Source organism: Mauremys reevesii, linkage group 1, assembly GCF_016161935.1.
Source record: "Mauremys reevesii isolate NIE-2019 linkage group 1, ASM1616193v1, whole genome shotgun sequence".
Classification (NCBI taxonomy): domain Eukaryota; kingdom Metazoa; phylum Chordata; order Testudines; family Geoemydidae; genus Mauremys; species Mauremys reevesii.
In genome coordinates this window covers 98,920,794-98,944,022 of record NC_052623.1, presented here as the reverse complement: position 1 = coordinate 98,944,022, position 23,229 = coordinate 98,920,794, and the positions used below count along the sequence as shown (strand labels likewise).

The window sequence follows — 23,229 nt, the reverse complement described above, 5'->3', positions numbered from 1 at the left end:
ATTACACTTCAGGTTTGTAAGGTTCAAATAAACAGATCTAGATACAAATTCTGTAGCAGTAGCCTATCCAACAGGAACCATATTTCAGCATCTAAATATCCTATTTGTTGTGAACATATCAGTAGTATTAAGTAGATTGTGTTTATATGTCAAAGCAAACCAACACTCATGAAAATACACCTAGAAATAATAATGCACCTAAAAATAATAATTCACAAGAAAGCACCTCTAGAAATGTGATGCTCTGATTACCTATTGCCACCTACAGTTAGTGATTATAGTATTTGCATTGGTCTATGACTAATAGCATCTGTTATTACTGCTGGCCATATACTACAGTCAAGCTGAAACACGTTTCATTCCTTTGTACTAAGTCACAGCATTTAACCATATTATCACAACACCATGCCATTATAAGGCAGTCAGTAATAAACTATGGAGTCCTTGAATGAGTGCCTATTTAAAAAATCTTATAGGCTTTTGAAGCTGTGCTACATAAGAAACTTCCACCTACACTTTGGGAAGAGGGAGGGAGATAAAAGATGCCTAGCTATGGGTAAAATGCTACTGAAAGCTACAAAAGCTGAGCCAATACCAGTGCAGGAAAGAAACTGCTTTTAAAAAAATCTTACTGGTCTAACTGCTTCTTTTGATATGAAGCACTCCTGCTTTAGCCATTTTGATTTAAATGGTTGTTGTAGGTTGTGCAAAGAAACATATCCTTAGTGTGCTGAGAGTTGGCCAAGTGTTGGCCAAAAGATAGATGTGGAAAATTTCAATAGCAGAATTTGCTCCCAAGTGAAAATGAAATATTAAGATTAAAAAAAAAAGACTTTCCCCCTCTAGATGTGAGAGGGGAAAGCTGATATCAGAAAAATTACTTTGCTTGGATCAACCATGAGACAGAAACAGCTTGACCAATTTTATTTTGGAAATAAAATCTTTTCTTTGTAGAGACTTTGAATATCAGTGGGATCAGATTCTCATCTGATGTAAATTGGCATTATTTCATTGCTACAATATGATTTATACCAACTGAAGATCTGACCCCATGTTTCATTTATTGATGAATTTATTGATATATTATATAAACCCCTAATAAATATGTGGATTTGCTTACAATGAAAATCCTAATATACCTAAATATTGCAGTGTTAAAGAGATTGATGTAAGAAAGTGGTAAAAGACAAAATTACTATAGTTGCAACTACTGAAATATGAATAAAGCAAACACATTTTGACCTTGGGAGGCAGGCCAGTCCTCACTTACAGACAGGACCCCAACCTGAAGCAAATACTCACCAGCAACTACACACCACACCACAGAAACACTAACCCAGGAACCAATCCCTGTAGCAAACCTCGTTGCCTACTCTGTTCCCATATCTACTCTAGCTACACCATCAGAGGACCCAACCACATCAGCCACACCATCAGGGACTCATTCACCTGCACATCTACTAATGTTATATATGCCATCATGTGCCAGCAATGCCCCTCTGCCATGTACATTGGCCAAACCGGACTGTCTCTACGTAAAAGAATAAATGGACACAAATCAGACATCAGGAATAGTAACATACAAAAGCCAGTAGGAGAACACTTCAATCTTCCTGGACATTCTATAACAGATTTAAAAGTAGCCATACTTGAACAAAAAAACTTCAGAAACAGACTTCAAAGAGAAACTGCAGAACTAAAATTCATTTGCTAATTTAACACCATTAATTTGGGCTTGAATAGGGACTGGGAGCACCTTTACCTCTCCTGGAATTGACACCTCCTCATCAATTATTGGGAGTGAACTACATCCACCCTGATTGAGTTGGCCCTGTCAACACTGGTTCTCCACTTGTGAGGTAACTCCCTTCTCTTCATGTGTCAGTATAATAATGCATCTGTAATTTTCACTCCGTGCGTCTGAAGAAGTGGGGTTTTTTACTCACAAAAGCTTATGAACAAATAAATCTGTTAGTCTTTAAGGTGCCACTGGACTCCTTGTTGTTTGTGGATAGAGATGAAAATGGCTATCCCCTGATACTCTGTTACTCAGTTACAGTTACCACGTTAGCTCAGAGCAGGATTTGACACTGTATTTCTTAACACCAAACTAAGAACAACTGAAATGTTTAGTATAACAAACCATCAAATTCCATTACTTCTACTGTGTCAAACCAGATTCATATTTATTTAGTAAAATTTCTAAAATATGCCGATAAGTACACTAAGACAATTAAAATAGTCCAGTGCCAAAAAAGACCTTCCCCATCCATATGCTCCCACACCTGACTCCATACCGTCTCCAAACACATCAGCCTTGCAGCAAAACATGGAGTATAGCTTTGGGCCAAAGATCTAATTATTGCATCAGAATATTTTCCAGCAGAGACAGGAGTATTTGCAAAACATACAGAATTTTCTGAAAATTTTAGGTAATGTGAAATTTATCAAAAAAGTACGGCAGCCAAATTTTGGTGCACGTGGGGACAGAGTAGTGCTCTTGTGTCCAAGTAAAATATTACCCTACATTAAATGCAAACAGCATGGCAAGTTTATTCATAGTGATTACTTATCCCTCCCCAGTGGAGTGCTGCTGACAAAATTTCCATGCAATACCATAGTATTTCCAAGAAATACTTTCTATTGCTCAAACTGTGCTTATTTCACTCTAGTTATTATATCCATTTGTCTAAAGTTGGGCCCAACGTGCTCCTTTATATATTCCTGGCAGGGGTGCTGGAATAGGGGGGCCACAGGACAATGGCCCTCCCACTTTTGAAAATGGGCGGGCAACTTTTCATTATAGGCCTGTCCCCCTGCCCCTCCTCTCCTGCCCCACGCCTCTCCCCCTGGCCAGGCCGGAAGCTGGAGCCTGGCCTGAGTAAGAGTGCCTCGGGGAGCCTGGGCAGCTGTGGGGAGCCCTGGACCCTCCACCCGCCCAGGGTGGGGAGTCCCTGAGAGCTATCCTTGGCCTGTGACTCTGCTCCCACCCCCCCACCCCACTGAGGGCAGATGGAAGGTCCGCGGTTCCCCACAGCTGCCCGGATGGCTCTTGCCATGGCCCAGCTGTGGTTCTTTGGCCCCCAAGACCCCGCCCTCAGGTCATGCCAGAAGCTGGAACCAGGCCAGGTTAAGAGCTGTGCAGGCAGCTGTGGTAGCCACAGACTCTCCACCTGCTCTCGGCGGGGGAACCAGGGGTTGAGGACATCGGCTGGAGGCTGTTCTCAGGCCTCTCCAACCTGGGCAGGTGGAGGAGCCTGGTCTCCTGGCCCAGCACTGGATTGGCTGGAGGCGGGGACTTTGGGGAAGAGGAGGGACAAGGCCCCCCACCTCCTTTTAAGAAGATCCATTGCCCCTGACATTCCTGGTACAGGTAAAATGAGTCAAAGTACTATCACCTCATAAAACAGTAGTAGTTTAGAATTCCCCATTCCCCAAAATTTCACACACACACAAAATCATTTTCCCCCATAACACATTTACTCCTTAGATTAAGCAAAGGCAACAACTAAGTACATAGACCATTAACCTGTTAGACTGAGAAGGGAATGGTGTTTACAAACTGGTTTGGTTAACTAGATCCCCACTATATATTAGAAATGGGTAAATTCTACAAAGAATGAAATTGTTGGAAACTGGGATTTTGGTTTGGCCAATTACGGCTAAACACCAATCTCAAACTAGATTTTGGTTCAAAATAAAATTATGCTTGTATGTGCTATCTATAAACAGTTTCCGATCAGGATTATAACTCCTCTCTTTGTCCTGCAGTTCATCCATTGAGAGAAATAGAAGGATTTTATAAAACAGCATTATAGGATGTTGCTGCTGCAGCAGTAGCAGCATATATTTTTGGTTTAAGACATTTTGAATTCGGGGAATCCTCTTTTATTGGATTTTCAGTTAAGGAAAGAGTTGTTTCATTTTGTAACTGGGATACTGGGAGTGCGGATAGACTAAACCTTCTTGTCAAATGCCTACTCTAGGGATGCCCCTGTTGAATATGGTTCAATGGCTTTAATTTAATGAAAACAGAAGTTTTTTCCCCCTATAAACCTCCCATCACTTCAGAAAGGAGAAAAACATATGGAATATAATATGAGTGAATCATTAACTATTAACTATATCTCCTATTAAATATAACTACATGGCAGTAACATTTTTGACATCTGAATAACTTATTACTTATGAGATCACTTCTTTTACTGAACATCAAATTCTTCTGAAGTGATGATATACAGAGCAATCTGGAACAGAAAGAGAAGTTCTGCTTATTGGATTCCTCAGAGAGTTTAGATATGGGCAAGGAAGATTGCTGCTTAATAATGTCTGAATCATGCAGACTTAGGGTAATAAATAATGAACTTATTCTCTCATTTCTAACAATGTTTTATGTAAAGCCCCAGAGCTTACTCATAACTTTTTGAAGGGCAGTGCCACAACAGCTTCTCCAACACCTCCACTACACTGAAACTCAGAGTAGTTGGCCATTCTGTGCAGCACTCTCTAAGCTGAGCTGCTGAGTGCTAACCAGTCATTTCATTTCAGTGTAAGATGACAGGAAGAGGTGGGCAGTGAGGAAAAGAGTTTGAATTCAAAGCCCACTTTTTGCTTTTAGGGTTCCCTCCTAGAGTTGTGGAGTATTAGTGTTAAACATTCATATTGCATTAGCACCCAAATATTCTTATCAAAATAAGGGCCCCATTGTGCTAGTTGCTATACACACGGTGACATGGTTCCTGCCCTTCTACTTTATTCCAAATGTTGACAAGCATTTTTGTGTGGACTTGGAAAGGACATCCCTCAAAAATCTGTTGCTTAACCACATATTTCCATTTAAACAAGAACAGGTTTATAAAACAATCTGAATTAGTTTTAAAATAAATTACACTGAAATAGGGGGAATGCAGATTGCACAAGACTGCTGAGCTCCTGCACTGTTAATGATATCCCTGCCTCACTGATGCGGACACAGGGGCAACATGAGGACAGACCCATCGATGGATTTTAACTGGCAGGCTGCAACTCTTATTAAACGCTTACACGGGGGAGGGGCAAACCCATTACACATACTCTCCAACACCAGGCACTTAATTGGTTCTAGGAGGAGTTTACAGAGCTCCTTACCAGACAACCCATAACTCGGAGTGAGCTCTCCTCAGTCTATGCCCCAGGACTCAGTTCTCTCTGAGTCCTAACACCAACCCGCTATGCAAAGGGGTCAGAGGTTGCACAATGGTGAGGACCTCAGCCCATGGGGGCCAAAAGGTCTCACCCTTTCCCATGAGCCCAAGACCCATCATCAAAATCCCAGGTCTTTTACCTCTGGGGACTGTTTATTTCACCCTTTTAGACTCCCTGGAAACTGGCCACAAGTTGTGACAAACAACTCAGCCAAGTACCTCAGTTAGGTATCAAGCACATTCCTACTTAACTTACTGCGGTTTGAAGGTGCCACAAGAAAGGTGAAAAATTCCCTGGTCCTCTGCCAATTGGCTCATAGGAGAAAAAATTCCTTCCTGACCCCCAAATGGATGCTCGATAGACCTGCAACATCTGTCAGGCTGGATTCCCATTCCTAGTTCAGGGTAGGTAGGACAGAATGGAACCAAAAGAGGCTCCACATGGACCTCCATTCCAGGTTAAATCTTGGGAGCTGAGGAATGCTGGCCAATGGGTGCCAGAGACTTCAAAGAGGAAAAGAGCTACCTAGAGTCCCTCAGGGAATGGAATGATTCCCTTTCACCAACAGCCCCACCGATTTCCCCCACCCATTGAAGCATGTGGGGGGCATTTCGCCCACCATTCCAGAGTGGTACCAATATGTGATAAATGTCAACAAAATACGGCCCCAATGGATTTAAATTAAAAATAGGACCTCAAATGCCAGGAAACCAGGGCTGTTCCCACCCATATTTTTTTCTGCTTATTAACATGTGCAACAGCAGAAGCAATTTTTCTACGGATAGTCACACTGGGTTCACAGTCTTTTCCCCATAGTGCAGTCGTGATGTAGATGAGCTCCATAAACTGTGCATTACAGGAAATGAACAACACACACACGCAAACAAAACCAGGAAGCTTTTTGTTTAGGTGCCTTTTCCCATTTCTTCCTCAGTAAACTGCTGATATGAGTTCAGGTTCCACATGCCCACCTACGAGTATTCCAGCTGCTTGTACAGCTAAGGCTCTGCTTGTTTACTGAAATATTATCTGCAGGATAAAGGAAACTGTAGAGGATTACTATCAGAATTACAGTATGCATTTTTCATGATTGAAAGAGGGACTTGAGGAGCACAGATATCATGGTGATGAGCTAGTATAAAAACCAGATAGGTAGATTTGAATCGTTTCTAGCAGCTTAAAAGGAAGTATTTATCCCTGTGCTTTGCAGTGCACAAACAACAGACAGAGTACAGAGTCTAAGTCCTGTGGGTTTCTGTAAGCAATAAATAAAAGTGGTTTTAAGTTTTCACTGCCGATCACTAAAAGCTTCCATTCGGAAAAAATAGTTATGTTTTTGATGTAGAGTTTTATTTACAGAAAATGGGTTACTTGAACTGAGATTTTATGTCAAACTTCCTTCTATAGGTCTCGTAAGGTGAGGATTTTTGCCACATCAACAACATGAAAAATACAAGAGAGATTCTTCAAACACAATCACCAGAGCAGTCATCAACAGCACAGGCCCACCGCACCGGCCATCACTCAAATAATTTATAGAAAACTGACAGGAATAGCACACAGGGAAATGTCTTGGGCCAGATTCTCTCCTGTGGCTGAACTCCAGTCAGCATGGTGTGTGCCTGGGTACAGAAGGGAGTGTTATGAGAGAGCTGGCTGTGGGTCTCTGATTCTGAAGCAAGTCCCACTCTGGCCCTGTTGAGGGTTAGAGTAGCAGAGATGCTGCTCTAACGTACGCTACTGGAGTAGGGTACTTAACAAAATCTAGGCCATTGGATGATAGACATAGCAGAGCTCTACTACTGTACTTTCTTGTTCCCCAAGCTGGGTAAGGATAGAGGTGCACAGCTGGTGCAGAAGCCACCTTGGCCAGCTGTTGAAAACTGGGAAGTTTTTTGACGCTACATGAATTCCCAGATAAACATTTGTGACCAGAACCTGGATCATTTGCTTAACTTTTAGTTTTGGAGATTGTGCACCAGGTTCCCAGCTGTTTCCCTCTCTCCTGCTACAAACTAGCAGTAGAATGAGGGCAGGGTTAATGTACTGTTGCATAGCTCCTCAGAAAAAGTGTTTTTGCGTATACTTTGTTACTGTTAATAGCTGTGCAATGGAATAGGTCCAAAGCTGTCAGTGAAGTTATCCTGATTTACACATTACTGAGAGTAGAATTTGACTCCAAGTACAATAGTTGAACTATGATAATTTGCTTTAGATATTGATATAATATGTTACAGAAACATTTTCAAAAGTATAAGCGCAAGTACACTCATTCCTATAAGTACAGTGACTATTTTAGTTTCCCTCCCCCGCGGCCACACCGCCGCACAGGCAGTGCTATGGGCGGCGACGCTGCACACTCCTGCAGGGCAACATGTCTGGCTCCGGCCAAGTGGCATGGCTGCCAGTCCTGCTGCTCTGAGTGGCATGGTAAGGGGACCGGGGCATTAGACAAGGGGCAGGAAATCCTGGGGGGCAGTCAGGGGACAGGGAGGGGGGAGTTGGATAGGGAGTTGGATAGGGGGTGGGGACCCAGGGGAGCAGTTAGGGTCGGGGGATCCCGGGAGGGGGTGGTCTGGGGACAAGGAGCGGTGGGGTGGTTGGATGGGTTGGGGGCCTTGAGGGGGGCAGTCAGGGTACGGGAAGTGGGAGGGGGTGGGGGCCAGGCTGTTTGGGGAGGCACAGCCTTCCCTTCCTGGCCCTCCATACAGTTTTGCAACCCCGATGTGGCCCTCGGGCCAAAAACTTTGCCCACCACTGTTCTAGTCTGTGCTTCCAGGACAGCAGCACACCTTGATCTCTAAGCAAACTTCATTGACAATAGCAGGAACTTCTCTGTGCAGGGAGGGGAGGATGTAGTCATAAATGTACACCCTAGTCCATTCGACATAATTAAAAATACAATTTGCCCCTCTGACAGAGACTGTTTGACACCCTTGATCTAATCTATGTAATCTAGCTAATGTGTTATTCTGGATGACAATTGGACAGACCCCTGGTGCAGTTTTATTACTTTGTCTTTTGGTATTTCACCTGTCAGGCTTAATGCATGGGAATTTGGGCAATCTTGCTTACTGGCACATCATGGAAATCAAACTTCCTTAAAGCAAGTATTTGAAAAGCTAATGTGACTGATACACTTTAAAGTGACCTCTTAGGCACTATATCCTTTCCCTGTCATTTAGACAAACAGAAAATAGAATTTATTTCATCAGTTATCCATGGCTACAACTTCTTGTCCCTTACTAAATCTTTTCTCAGGAAAAATCTCCCATTGAGTTTCATAGGATTTCTATTGGAGTAAAAAAGGCAAGATTTGGCTCTTATTTTGTAATTCTTTAAAAAAATAACTTGCAATAAAATGTTGCATAAAAAGAATACAGGTTAAGGTGACACAAGCAGAAAAAAATTAATAAAATGCTGCAGCTGCATCCCTTCTTACTAATTTTCATAGTCTATAAAATTCCGGAACGCATCAGATGTTTTGGGGATGCTATCTGAATCTTCCAATCTTTTAAAGTAGATGTAGGATTTATTGCAGCTATATAAATGTGATTTCTGCCTTAACTTTTGTATTTATAAGCTAGATGGAACATGTGACATCCTCTTGTCAGATAGCCCAATTCCCTTCTTCATTTGTAGAATTTTGGTGTCAGAATTTTGGCAATTAAAATAGCTGTGGGATATTATTAGCAATTACTGCCCCATCCACAAAAGGTGCCCCTTTGGTCACAAATGCACTGTTGAGTTTTCTCCAACCATCAACATTTGCAAGAGCTTGCAACATGAAAACTAGTAGAAGAGCAAAGCTGGCTTTTTGTGTATGAATATGCACTAACATTTGGGATGTCTGCCTAAGCAGAGACTGTTAATGCACAAAATTATTTTTTTCCTAGTGCATGGTTCCTAACATTAACAGGCATAAAAAATGCTCATGCATTCTTTTCAATCTTTCATAGTTCACTGGGTGCTGTAAAATGCTGCTGTTCATTTTAATTCAGTGAGTAGAAGTTTTGTTGTGTTTAGTACTAAGAGAATTGCATGTGCCATTAGAAAGCACCCAACAGCCATCTGGCAGAGGCAACTCACTGCATTACAATCCCACAAAAAGAAAGGGTTAAGAAGTTTTATCTTCAGCAAAGCTGACAAGGATCTTGCAAAGTGGGATAAAACAGAATACATTTTCCATATATCTCTCTCTCCCCTCGCCTATCCACCTACCTCACTGAGATGAATTCATGAGAGAGAAAGAGAGAATCCAGTATCAAGTCCTAAAAAGCTTTATTTTCAGCTCTTCACTTTCATGAGTGTCTACATTAATTACAACTTCATTTTCAATCTAAAAGCGGTATTATTTTAAAATGATAAAAACACTAAATATTTTTCATTTGGGCAATAAAGAGGAGTGCATTTCCAACCAATTCACATCAATTTGTTGGAGAAGATGAGGCTCTTTGTCCTTGTCTTTGGCTCTTCACCCAGCCTGTTCCAGGTAATGTTCAACCCTGGAAGCCATTTAGCCGTTTCTAAACCTTTCTTACCTCCAGTGTCTTTAGCTCCTGCCATGCCTTTTTTTTTAAGGGGTTGGTGAACCTTGTGGAATTCAAGATTTTGAAATGTTGCCAATCTGGTTTTGGGAGCTTGCTGAACTATTCTGAGTGTATCAGATTCCTGCCCCCAACCCTCTTCACCCCACAATTTAACTCCATTTGTGATTGTGGTGATTGCTGGTTTTTTTAACCAAGTAATTAAATTTAAAATTAAGGACATTTTCCATTTTAAGTGAAGTTTCAATTTTGTATTAAGGAAATAACTCTAAATCTCTCTACCTGCACAAAAAGGATATGATTTTCAGGTTACCACAAGTCCTGAGTAACAGGTGGCACATACTTGCACTGCTCCAGGGACAGGACCAGCAGCAGTCATAATTTGGTCTGTTATTCCTCTCTTGCTCCAAAGGATAAAAATCTGTGCTAGATCTTTACCAAGTGCATATTACTTTCCCTTCCACTCTATTTTAACTTGTCTGGCTGGTAAGTTGACTTCTCCCACTCTTCATCCCTGCCAGCCTATTCCCCAGTCATCTGCACAAGTGGGGAGAGAAGTAATCCTACAGAGGCTACATTCTCTACCATGCTGTTTTCCATGGTGCAGTTGGGCAGTCCAAGGGAGTAAAGGGACATATCTTAGAAACTTCCTTCCTAGCGTGGTTGCATATTGTGAGTCATAATCTTGTCCTATGTAAAAAAACAGAGTGGCAGAAGTGGGTCCCATCTATTATTTATTCATTAGGTTGTCCCTCTGATCTTTATTATTGTCACCTTCATCCTTTCAGTATTGTTTTTTCATTCTGCCTACTCTCTACTCCATTTTTCACCCCTCCCCACTTTTTTATGCCATCTCGCCTAAGTAGGATGACCAAATGTCCCGATTTTATAGGGACAGTGCTGATTTGGGGGGCTTTTTCTTATATAGGCTCCTATTACCCCCCACCCCCATCCCAACTTTTCAAATTTGCCCTCTGGTCACCCTACTCCTAAATAGAATGCAAATTCAACAGTTTGCAAGTCAGAGCCTAACTTGCCATCTCACACCATCCAGTTCAGTTTAAAATGAGGAAAAATGTGTTTGCTCAGGGTATTGTCTCTCTAAATTCATGAGGCAGAATTTCTTTTCTTTTGTCATACATAGAAGTTTTGTCTTTTGCTTTAGGACCACTGTTTTTAGCAATCTGGTTTAGGCATCTGTAGAATGATAAAAGCTCATTAGAGGTTGAAATATCTACCTATTTTTTTGCCTTGCCACACTATTATTTGCTTTGTCATCATCATGTCCTTGCACTAAATGATATCAAATGCACTTTTCTTCTAAACCACTTTTTTGGTTCAGTGTTACCCTTTTGAAAGCTGGGGCCCTTTATTTGTACCTTAATTCTGTCTGGTTGTTAGGGAGACTTGTTTTTTGGTCAGCACACTCCCTTAAAGGTTTATGCGAATTAAACTGGAATCAAACATTTCCTTAAATGATGGTTTTCCACCCTGTTCCTTCTAAGATTCTGATTGTGAACTTTATATTTTTTCATTCTACATATTGAAAGGCAGATGTCAACACATATCAAGTTGCAGTGGGGGAGGTCTAGGTTGGATATTCGGAAACACTATTTCACTAGGAGGGTGGTGAAGCACTGGAATGGGTTTCCTAGGGAAGTGGTGGAATCTCCATCCTTAGAGGTTTTTAAGGCCCGGCTTAACAAAGCCCTGGCTGGGATGATTTAGGTGGGGTTGGACTTGCTTTGAGTTGGGGGTTGGACCAGATCATAGAATCATAGAATATGAGGGTTGGAAGAGACCTCAGGAGGTCATCTAGTTCAACCCCCTGCTCAAAGCAGGACCAATCCCCAGACAGATTTTTACCCCATTTCCCTAAATGGCCCCCTCAATTGAATTCACAGCTCTGGGTCTAGCAGGCCAATGCTCAAACCACTGAGATATCCCACCCCCCGGGACTTCCTGAGGTCTCTTCCAACCCTAATCTTCTATGATTTTAACGCAAAGCATTGAACTAATAGTTTATTTGCCGCAACTGTAACTTTTAAAAGCTCTTTCCCCTCATGGTATTGGAATTAAGAAATGCCAGAGTTGTAGGTGTATCCATCCTGTCAAGGTGGATAGACCTTGCTAACAGGTGCTCAGCCCGCAAGCACATAGTTAATACACAGTATTTCTCTCACTTTCATGTTAATCTTATTATCACATCCTCAACCAAAACTTTTTCAGCATGCTTTGCATATCCTCTAATAATTCAGTTCAGAAACCTTAGCATCACACAACACCTTTATATATTTAATAAGAACAGCTCTGGGGCGGAACAGTAATTTCTTACTACAAGCCAGAAACTTTGATTAAAAAGTGAGAGGAGATTCAATTACTGCTTGACTTAAAGCTCCATTTTCCACACTGGTAAATGCTGATGATAGTATTTTTCTGGACTCACAAAGCACCACAGATATTTCCTATCATCTCCTTGTTTCACCAATTATTTAAACCCCTCTTACCTATGAACAGATTCCACTCAGTGTCCAAATCGGCCTGATTTGCTAGGCAGCCCTTCATTACGTTGAGGCAGTAGTTGTTGCAAGGTTTCACAGTGGGAAGTCCTCTGCAGTAAGGGCAGTATAACATCTTCATTAGTGCACGGATGCACCCTGGGGTTGGACTGACCTGTGGAGTTTAAGGGTGGTAGAAAAGAAAAAAGAGGAAGTCAGTTTCCTATCCCATGAGATACTATGTAGCTGAGATGCTCCTCAGGCAGTTGATACAGAGAGGACAATTTGTGACAGGAGCTTAACCTTTGCTAATACTCTCCTGTGTGACTAATCAATTACTGACAATTATCTTAATTAGGCACAGACATCAATGAGTTCCAAGAACATAGATGTCAACATTCCCATTTTGACGTCAGTGTAATTCAGCCCCAGAATTACAGATATGTGTTGGAAATATGTTCTTAAAAAGATGTTTGACAGGTAGGGCTTCAGGCGCCCTGCCCTAAACAAAGGGATGTGGTTCTGCCTGCTTGAATGTGTCGCCAATGTGAATTGAACAAAGAGAGACAATGGAAGTATATTTACATAAAAGGTAAAAAAAGCCATCAACTAGCAAGTGGGGAGATAGCCTCTTAACTATCATGACGGGGGTGGGGGGAGGAGACTGTAAAAATTAACATGGCATCAGCTCTCTAGTGTACACAGCTAGCTGAGCCTCCAAGGAGGGCTTCCTGACTTGAAAACAAAGATAAACTTTGAGGATAAAAGCAGAGAAATATCATAATTAGCATAATCATCCTTCACCTGAGGAGACAAAGAACCCAAGTGCTTTGGCTCTGGGTTGGATCCTAGCTAAGGACTGACCAGCCATGCTGGAAGTATTACTGTGGTGAGAAAACTACTTTGAACAAAAGACTGTACTTTGTAAAGTTAGGTTTTAGTTTTAGAAGCCTATTGTTACTTTTGTTTGTTTGTAAGCGTTTCTATTCCAAATCCTCTACTTGGTATCACTTGGTATCATTCTTTGTTAATAAACTTATTCTTGTTTTATTACACAAGCACTTCAGTGCAGTATTTCAAACTGAGGAGTAAAATCCTCAGCCATACTAACAGGCTGGTACTGTGCACTGTCTTTTTCAAGGAGCAGCAAACTTGACAAGTTTCTGTGAGTGCTACAGTGAGAGGGACCAAGCACTGCAGAGGAGTTTTTGAAAGACTCAGGTCTGGAAGGGCTGTTGGTGTCACCCTGCAAGGAATAACCAGGCTGGTGGAAACCAGAGTGAAGTCACTGTGCTGTGAGCAGGCTTCTGGTGTCAGGGATCTGAGCCAAAGCTGCACATCACAGACAGGGGCGGCTCCAGGCCCCAGCACGCCAAGCACGTACTTGGGGCGGCAAGCTACGGGGGGCGCTCTGCCAGCGCCGCGAGGGCAGCAGGCAGGCTGCCCTCGGTGGCTTGCCTGCGGAGGGTCTGCTGGTCCCGCGGCTTCGGCGGACCTCCCGCAGGCGTGCCTGCGGAGGGTCCACTGGTCCCGCGGCTTCGGAAGGCCTCCTGCAGGCGTGCCTGCAGAGAGTCCGCTGGTCCCGCGGCTTCAGAGGACCTCCTGCAGGAGGCAGCCTGCCTGCTGTGCTTGGGGTGGCAACATTCCTAGAGCCGCCCCTAATCACAGAGCCACTCAAGGTTCCAGGCCAGGTAGTGACAATCCCTTCTGGTCTGAAAGAAACCCCAATGCATCACAACAGCACAGCATCCTCTTGATGTAACTTAACTAATGTACCTGGCATAACACAGTAGGATTATTCATATTGGGCCTTATCCAAAACTCATTGAAATAACTGGAAAGACTTCCATTGATTTCAATGAACTTTGGATCAGACCCATTACTACCAGAGGTGATTGTCTAAATTAAGTAACCTTTTTTTGCTATATATACTATTAATTACTAATTTGCACTGGAAATTGATGTTAGTTGTTTGTTGAAGGTGGAAAAGAAGATGGAGAAATGTATTTTGTAAGAAGATATGTGCATAATATCTAAATAACTGAGAGACCTTATTTTTGAAATCCCCATCTCCCCACCCTCCTATTTCCCTGACTGGTGTTTTTGTTTTGTTTTGTTTTTTGTTTTACATTATATCTGCCATTACAATGTAAACTCTTCAGGGCAGGCACTATCTCTACCTCTATGTTCAGAAAGTGCTTAGCACATTTTGGGCACTATTACAATAAAAAAAGAATAATGATTCCTTGTCACAATGGGTTAAAACAGATATTTCCCCATGCAATGGTGACCAGCGCAGGGACATGGCAGAAATCCATTCTGCTCTCTGCTGTTCAGAATGTTTGAAGAGAGCACAATAATGAACTTGCGATTATTAAAACCATAGAAAAAGTCTGATTTTCTCTTATCCCTGATGTTAAAACACTGATTATTGAAGGACTGCTGAGTGTATGTTTAAATGAGACTTTTACATGACACTTTTACATTAATAGGATTCTGCTAAGAATCATAGTAGATGCTGCTGAGTATGCTCAAAAGTGTCTCTTCAATCATTTATAACTTTATTTTTAATTTTTAATCCTCCAAACCTAGGAAGAGCACTAATCCCCAGTGAGAGGTCTGTTCAGAGCAAGTTTCAGCTGTTTTGGCTATAATTCTATTCAAGAAAATATAGTTAGAATCCCCCCACACACACTGTGGATAAGCTTTTATGGTTCCTCTATGGTCATGAAAAAAGGTTGAGGGAATTTTGCTCAAACTTTCTAAATACTGAGACACAGACCAAACACAGAAAATTTCATTTTAGAAAATGATTTTTTTTTCAGAAATGTTATGAGCATATGAAATCAGGCACTTATCCTTTGAAACTGGTATTGCAACCATAAATAATTTGCTTGCCACTGGCCATCTCTATTTTATGTATTTTCAAAGCTCTCTTCTTCATCCTCATCTTCAAAAATAGACTCTCCCATGTGGTAATTCTTGTCTGCAAACCAGTTTCAGTCAACAAAAGATCATTCTTTCCATTCGGAATTATTCAAAACCTGAATGGGCTTATGGGAACCATTGGATTTTCCCTTTACTAGTCCAGTTGTAACTGATATTGATGGAGAAGGAGTCAGAGGGGATTTTTTTAAATGATTTCTTTTAATTGGCCCTAAGCCAAAGCAGAGAAATTTACATACGTTTGGGTTTAGAAATAACCAGTTATTGTGAATGATACCCTCTCAATCATATTGCATGGCTTTGCATAACTGAGGAATAACCATACAGTTGAGTCAGTAATTATACCACATCCCTGTATTTAATGTGACAATTCCATTTCAATATAAGTGTACTCAAACTGCGGCACATCTCAACATTACCCCTCTGAGCCTTGATTGTGCCTACTAGATGTAGGATTACATTTCTGCTTCCAGGCAAGCGTTTTATTTCATTTTGTGAGCTTTTTTGACAACCTTAACTTTAGATAAATGTGTATTTTTATAGGCATACAAAAATAAAAAGTAAAATTCCTGAAGGCCTCATTACTGAACACTTGTCTTTCCCCCCTCAGCAATTCTAGATTGAATATTATTTCATCCAGAAGTGACACAGATTGTGTGAGTGACTTTCAAATATACATAACTGAAGAAAAAACCTACTTGGGTAAAAGCCATGAAACTGTACTCCCCTGTATGCCACCACATTTGCAATGTGTCTTACTTTCTTATGTACTTGACCTGCTTTTAAAGCAAAAGGCTGTGGCACTGTCAAGTACATAAATCTAAATCAAACTTCTCAAGAAAAAGCTTAGTACACTTTTGTTAAAGACAACTAGTCACGTTAGACACACACACATACACGTACATACATTTCTCTTTCTCTCTATGCTGGCATTTATGGACGATTTCTGACTTGAGTATTTGGTAGTCATTTGGTTATTGCTCACCACAAACCTGAGATATTTTCTGTGGGGCGCAGTTATTGCTATATGAAAGTACACGTCCTTCAAACTGAGGGCAGCATAGCAGTTCCCTGGATCCAAGAAAAGAATGATAGAGGCCAAGGAGACCATACAGAACTTGAGTTCTTCATGAACTTGTTGAGTTCGTGGAGGTCTAGAATGGGCCTTAGCCCACCTTTGGCTTTTTGTATTGGGAAATACCAGAAATAAAAGCCCTTGCACTGGTGCTCCCGAGGAACCGCTTCCACTGCCCCTAGTGAGAGGAGCGAGTGCACCTCCAGATAAGGATTTGCTCATGAGAAGGGTCCCTGAAGAGGGATGGGGAAGGGGGGTGGAAGGGCTGGAGGGCAGAGAATTGGAGGGAGTATCCCCTTTCTACCATGTGTTGCATCCAACAGTGCGACGTAATACAGACCCACGCAGTGTAGAAAAGGGAAAGTTGTTACGAGAAGGTAAGGCGGGGTGGATCCAGTTCCTGAGCTGGTGTGCCATCCTCATGCACACTTTTGTTTAAAGATTTAAACATACACTTTCAAAAGGCCTATTTCTGGCCCGAGGAAAGCTAGGTCTGACCAGAGCCCTGGACCGAGGACAGGTACAGCCTCTTCCTGCTGCTCCTATTCCTCCTCCGGGAACTGTCCTGTTGGTTTTGTTAGTAAAACCATGGAGGAGGTTGTGGCCTGTGTGGTGGGGGTGTGTATGCCCAGGGACTTGAGGATGGCCCTCAAGTCTTTTAAACTGTGCAGTCTCATGTCTGTCTTTTCAGAGAACAGGGCCGGACCTTCAAAGGGTAGGTCTTGAATGGTTTGTTGGACTTCATGAGGTAGTCGAGAAACCTGGAGCCAAGAGCTCCTTCTCATGCCCACCCCTGGAGCCATGGTTCAGGCATTCACATCATCAAGTGCTGCCTGCAAAGAGGCCCTAGAAATGAGTTTGCTTTCCTCCACCAAGGCAGTAAATTCAGTGCAGAAGTCTGGTGATAGCAGCCTGGCAAACTTGGCCATCGCCCTGTTGGTGTTAAAGGAGTATCTACTAATGATGACCTGTTGGTTTGCAATGTGGAGCTGCAGACCACCGATGGAGTAAACTTTCTTGCCGAACAAGTCTACTTTTTCACCTCACAGTTTTTAGGGGAGGGTCCCTGAAACCCCTGGCTCTCCCTTTGGTTTGTTGCATCGACCATGAAGGAGTCAGGTGGAGAATGAGTGAAGAGATGCTCCTACCCCTTTGAGGGGACAAAATAGCATGTCTCATAACTCTTCGCTGTAGGGGGCAAAGAGGCCGGAGTCTGCCACAAAATGTTATGGTTTTAATGAGTGGCAGCGCAATACACAAGAGCCCAGAGGAGGCAAGGATGTCCATGCGATTGGCATCCGCTACCACTTCCTCTTCCTGGATCCCAAGGTTCCCTGGGCCACCCTGCATAGCAACTGTTGCAGGACCCTACTATCCTCCGCAGGCACGCCTGTGGGAGGTCCACCGGAGCCGCCTGCCGCCCTCCCGGCGACCGGCAGAGCGCCCCCCGCAGCATGCCGCCCCAAGCACGCACTTGGCATGCTGGGGCCTGGAGCCGCCCCTGGTTAAGGTATAGCTAAGCAGAACTTAAGTTTTACTATATAGTCTGCAGTCAATCAGGAAGTAAAAGGCGGGGAATTGGAATCATGTTTTGCTAAGGGCGGGAATGGGAACAGGGAAAAGGAACAGGGACACAGGCAAGGCTCTGTGGTGTCAGAGCTGGGAAGAGGGACACTGAGGAAGGAAATTGGAATCATTGCTTGCTGAAAGTTCACCTCAATAAATATTGAATTGTTTGCACCTTCGGACTTTGGGTATTGTTGCTCTATGTTCATGCGAGAAGGACCAGGGAAGTGAGAGGGTGAAGGAATAAGCCCTCTAACAGCCCCGGTGCCAGCTGCTGCAGGGTGGCAAAGGATGCCAACATGACTGACACAGACTTGGATCTCAATGCCTGGCTCTGACTCTGGACCTGATGGTAATCGCAGGGAGTCCAAAAGGGCCACTGACCTGGTCATTGCCATTGAGGTGGCCACAGCACTGGAGGAGGCTGGCGGTGTCGCCTGGATCTAGACTTCCGGCTGCTGGACCTATCTGAGCGATAGGACTCTGTCCCAAACTCAGAGATCTTCAAAAAAGAAGATCATGAAGGAGTGGTGCTAGGTGATGCTGATGAGCGGTGCCAAGCCTCTGGGGACTGGTGCGGTTCCCTCACATGGGCAGCTGGAGCAGGGAGAGGTGCACCAGTGATAGGGAGCAGCATGACATCATTGCCGGCTTGCCTATAGATGGAATAGGGTGGCCAGGTTATCACCGGTGCCTCGTCCCTCCAAAGGTCTCCAGAGTGGAGGGGAGTTGAATGTCTCGGCCATGACAGCCAGTAGTGGGATGGGCAGGAGTTGATGAACCCCTGGGAGCCGCTGGACCCAAAGTAGCCTGGGTGGGCTGAGGTCTCCCTGCTGCTGGCTCCTTAGGCTTAGGAGGGGGAAAGTGCCCTCTTTCCCGCCTCTTTTTCTTCTGGGGAACCGGGGATAAAAATTGGCGCCTGCCAGAAGTCTTATGTTCGTCACCGTGTCAGTGCTGGGAGTCCTTGGCCTCCTTTCTTGGTGCCAGCTTATGCGCCGTTGGCACCGGTGCGCTGCGCACCAAGGAGGAGGCACTTGGCATGGGCTCCGCCGACCCGGGGTCGGACTGCGGGTGGAGGGCTGCCTCCATGAGGATAATTCTGAGTTTCTGCTCATGATCCTTAAGGGTCCTTGGTTGAAAAACCCTTTACAAATGTGGCACTTGTCCTTTTGGTGACTCTCACCAACGCACTTCAAGCAAGAAGTGTGCGGGTCACTCTTTGGCATAAGTTTGCCTCAGTCTTCACAAGATTTGAACCCCAGAGACCAAGGCATGCCCAGGTGTCGGGGGAGAAACGGGGTGGGGGGAAACACCCCTATAATGGAAACTTAGACAAATGACTACTAACACTACTACTACTACTAACTAAGAAAAACTAACTATATACAAATCATGATGGGACACTGCTAAAGACGCTTGCAGAAGTAAAAGTGAGGGAAGTTCCAGCTAGCCGTCACTGGCTGTAAGAAGGAACTGTGGGGGGGTCGGGTTGGCTGTGCCCTATACTGGACACCATGAAGGTGTGACCCCAGAGAGCGCCCAGGCCGACCCTACGGACACTGCTAGGGGGAAAAATCTTCTGGCTGTCATGTACGTGGCGCGTGCACACCTGATTAGAATGGACATGAACAAGCACTCAAAGAAGTTACCATAATATATGAAGACTCTGTCATCCCTGAAAATTTGCTGCAATCTCCCCTCCACCAAGTGATGCTAATGGAGTACATAAAGTGTAAAAACCTAATAACCTAGGTATTCATGATGTGGGCTGAGGAATTGTGCAGGGAAATTGTTTCCAGACCAGCAGTGGATGCTAGAACATATCAATACAACACGTGTTCTTGCATGCACTTCCTAGCTCCTCCTCCAGGACAGTACATGTCTGTCTCTTCTGCCACTGTCTCTGCCCTGTGTGATTTCCAAGTCTGTTTAAGCAATTGGCAATGCAGGTTGGCTATTGGGACATACCACCCTTTCCTCCTTCTCCTTTGATGCACATAACATGGACTGGTAAATTAAGGAGTTACAGCTTCATCTGTTCCCCAGATCACTTGGCTCTTTTCAACCTGTAGTTCTGAAAGGAAAAATGGGGTTCCACATAGTTGCTCAGAGTCCAACTACCCCCCCCCCCCCAATCAGGGCATCCTGTGACTCACATAAGTAATATACTCTATCACAGTTATTTAGTATGCAGATATATTAGGCCAGATTCTGATCCCATGTACACTGGCATAAAACCATCCAGAGTAACTCTCAAGTAAATTCATAGCAAATCCACTGACATCAACAGCTCTCCCATCCCCTTCCTTAAAGAAAAGTTTATTTCTTATCTGCTAATTCTTTCCAGAGTACTAGTTCCACTGATGCAGACTGTCCCACAGAAAAATAATTATTTCCTTCCCTCCAAATTATTTAAAAGCCAAATGGGGATGTGTGAGTTACTGGAAGTTCATGTTAGTGAAACAGAGAAAAGGAAGGAGAATTTTTTAATTAACATAATTTATTTTTTAAAAAGTGCTATTTACTACATACATTGTGCCACAATTAAAGAAACATTTTACTATATACAATGGGCCAGATTCTGATCTCATTCCACCAGTGTAAAACCATAGTAAGTCCTCTTAATGTCAAGAGGATTTCTACATATTTACACAGATGTAATGGAGATCAGAACTGGACCCTTTACAAAGTAGATATTAAAAGATTGATAATTAAAGTTGCCACAATCCAACTGTAAGTCACCCATCTTTGACACGTTATCTTCGTGGCTAACTGCAATTGCTCCCTATTGATGAATTTTTCAAATATTGGAGGAAGTAGATGCAGCTTAGCCAGTAATTAGATTTTTCTTCCCTTCGCTGATTCTTTCCTTCAAACTAAATTTGCGCACTGCTGAATATAAATTATTCACTTTCTCATTGTTCTTTTTTTGGCTGTTTTCATGATCATTCTGTTATTTCTGATTTCATTTAACAATGTATATGTGAACCAAGAACTCTTTCCAACAGAATAACTTTCAGCTGAAATAAACACACACACACACACACACACACACACACACACACACACACACACACACACTTACTTACTTACACACTTACTTAGAACTCTATATAAGTTCAGAAGACATTTTAATGCCTCACACTTTTTCATTATATCAGGATCTAATTCTCTGTTACACTAAGGTCCTTTACACTGTTCTGACAGTGTAGTGTAAAGAGGATATAATGCAAATAAGAATGCAGGAAAATTCAATCTAAAGTGAGAATTATATCACAGAGAGCCAATCTGCAAAGAGTTGTTTCCACAAACCATATGTCCAGTTCATACCCCACCTTCTTTCAGGCAAAAAAAAAGTTATATTTTAAGTACATATGTCATCTCAGCTGAAGCATTAGAATCCTCCAGGTTTATAAAGGTATAATTCCATTGACTGCACCGGAGTTACACTAATGGAAAACTGGCTAAAGCAGTGAATACCAGAAACTATTTTTCTGTATCTTTCAAACTCACAGCCATTAAAATAATAACTCCTTTCCCAAGATACAAACCAGTTTAAGGTCATAAATCCACTACTCTTAAATTTAATATCTCTAAATCCACTGGAATTTCACTCTGGACAGAATATGATTGGTAGTTCAATCTGTTCACGTTGGCTATTGTAAGCTATTAGACACAGAGACGTTTGATCTTTAAAGAAGCCTTGTCACCGTAAAAAGAAATGAAATAATTGTTCAGTGGTGTCTACTACTTTAGATTAAGTACCCTGCATTAAACGGTTTGCATGTCTTGAAAGTGCAAGTACCCACACCAAATTCCCTTGTTTAACAGGGACAATTTCTGGTCCAGTTGCAAAAGAATCAAAAGGATGTTCCTGCTTTTCTCCCCAAATGTCTCTATTAATAATTTTCACATGTTGACAGGTATGAGAATGTATGATTGTGTCTCCCCTCGGACATTCACTAAAATAAGAGGCATTTCTCATAAGACTTATTTAGGGTAACCTCGGTACTACTTATCTGTCTATCAATCATACTTATGTGGCACCTATGCATGCCTGTGGTATTTGAGCAAGTCACAATCTTTAATGTATTTCTCCTCACAGCAGCCCTTTGAGGAAGGGTAGTAGTATTCATCCCATTTTACAGATGGGGAACTGAGGCAGAGAGTGACAGATTTTTAAAGGTATTGAGGCACCTAAAGGTGCGGATGGACACCCAGTGTTATATTCATAAGTGCACCTACCTCCCCTTCATGACTTGCCCAGGGTCATAGAGGAAGTCTGTGGTGGAGCAAGGAAGTGAGTCCCAGTCTTCTGAGTGTCCTAACCACTGGATCTAGGACAGTATCATCACATCTTATCCCAATGAGCAAAATTTTTAACCACAGAGAATCCCCACTGCCTCCCTCTCAATGGAGGAATTGCTGGGTCCCATTGCTGAAGAAAGCTGCCATCTCTTCCAGCTTCATGGAGTGGAACCTCAGGCCTCGTCTATGTGTGAAAGTTGCTCTGGGTTAACTTAAGGTGTGATGTTAAACTGGCGTTAAAGGTTGCGTGAACACTCTTGTTTGACTTTAAACCAGGCTTACAGCAGTTGAGTTCAAGTTGATTAGAAAAAGGTTTAAGGTAAATCAAAATAACCCACTTTTATACTGAAGTAAAGGTGCCAACTCAGGGCTTAGTTAAACCAGTGCAAGTCTGTGTATAGACAAGGCCTTAGTCAGAGATGGACTAAAAGCCTTTGGTCATTAAAAGAGTGAATTTCTGGGTTCTTCTGAACAAGAATGGAAGTGCAAGCATCTCCTAACAATAATACCAAGAACTTGTATAGCACTTTTCATCAATAGATCTCACAGCATTTTACAAAGAGAGGTTAGCATCATTTCCCCCATTTTACATTTGGGGAAACTGAGACACGCAGTGGTGACATGACTTGGCTCTTCAAGTGGCCTGCTAGGGACATTGGTCAAGAATAGAACAGTCCTGTGTTCTATCCCCTAGGCCACACTGATATTGTTAATGCATCCACACTACCATAGAGGGGCTTTATAAATAGCTTACCATCTATGTATAGCCCTCATAAAATGCCCACTGCATTATTTCAGTGAGTACCCTACCTATGTTGGGTCACCTTAAAGTTGTATTTCCTCTTTCAGGGTCTTTCAAGTTCACCCATTAAACTCTCTCAAAAGCTACTTGTAAATATGAATACCAATTATAAAATATTTAACAGATGCACAAGGCCACCTTAAGTTGATGACTATGGTCTGGAATGACCTGTTTATGGCACATGTGCTTAGATTGCTGCTGAGCAATGCACTTAGTTGCAGTTTTGGGTACTCCAGAGTACAAAGCAAATGTGCATCTTCTTTCTGTCATTTAAGCTTTTAATTTTTTAAATAATTTTTTTAA

General features: G+C 42.7%; 1 protein-coding gene across 10 annotated transcripts in view; it reads right to left on the bottom strand.

Moving 5' to 3' along the window:
• Positions 1–23,229, bottom strand: part of GPC6 (glypican 6) — a 1,136,844-nt gene that overhangs the window by 244,849 nt on the left and 868,766 nt on the right. For all 10 annotated transcript variants that reach the window (XM_039518904.1, XM_039518933.1, XM_039518930.1 and 7 more), the window contains one exon: positions 12,239–12,404. In XM_039518904.1, the coding sequence (XP_039374838.1) occupies positions 12,239–12,404 (166 nt within the window). The remainder of the gene's footprint in view (positions 1–12,238; positions 12,405–23,229) is intronic.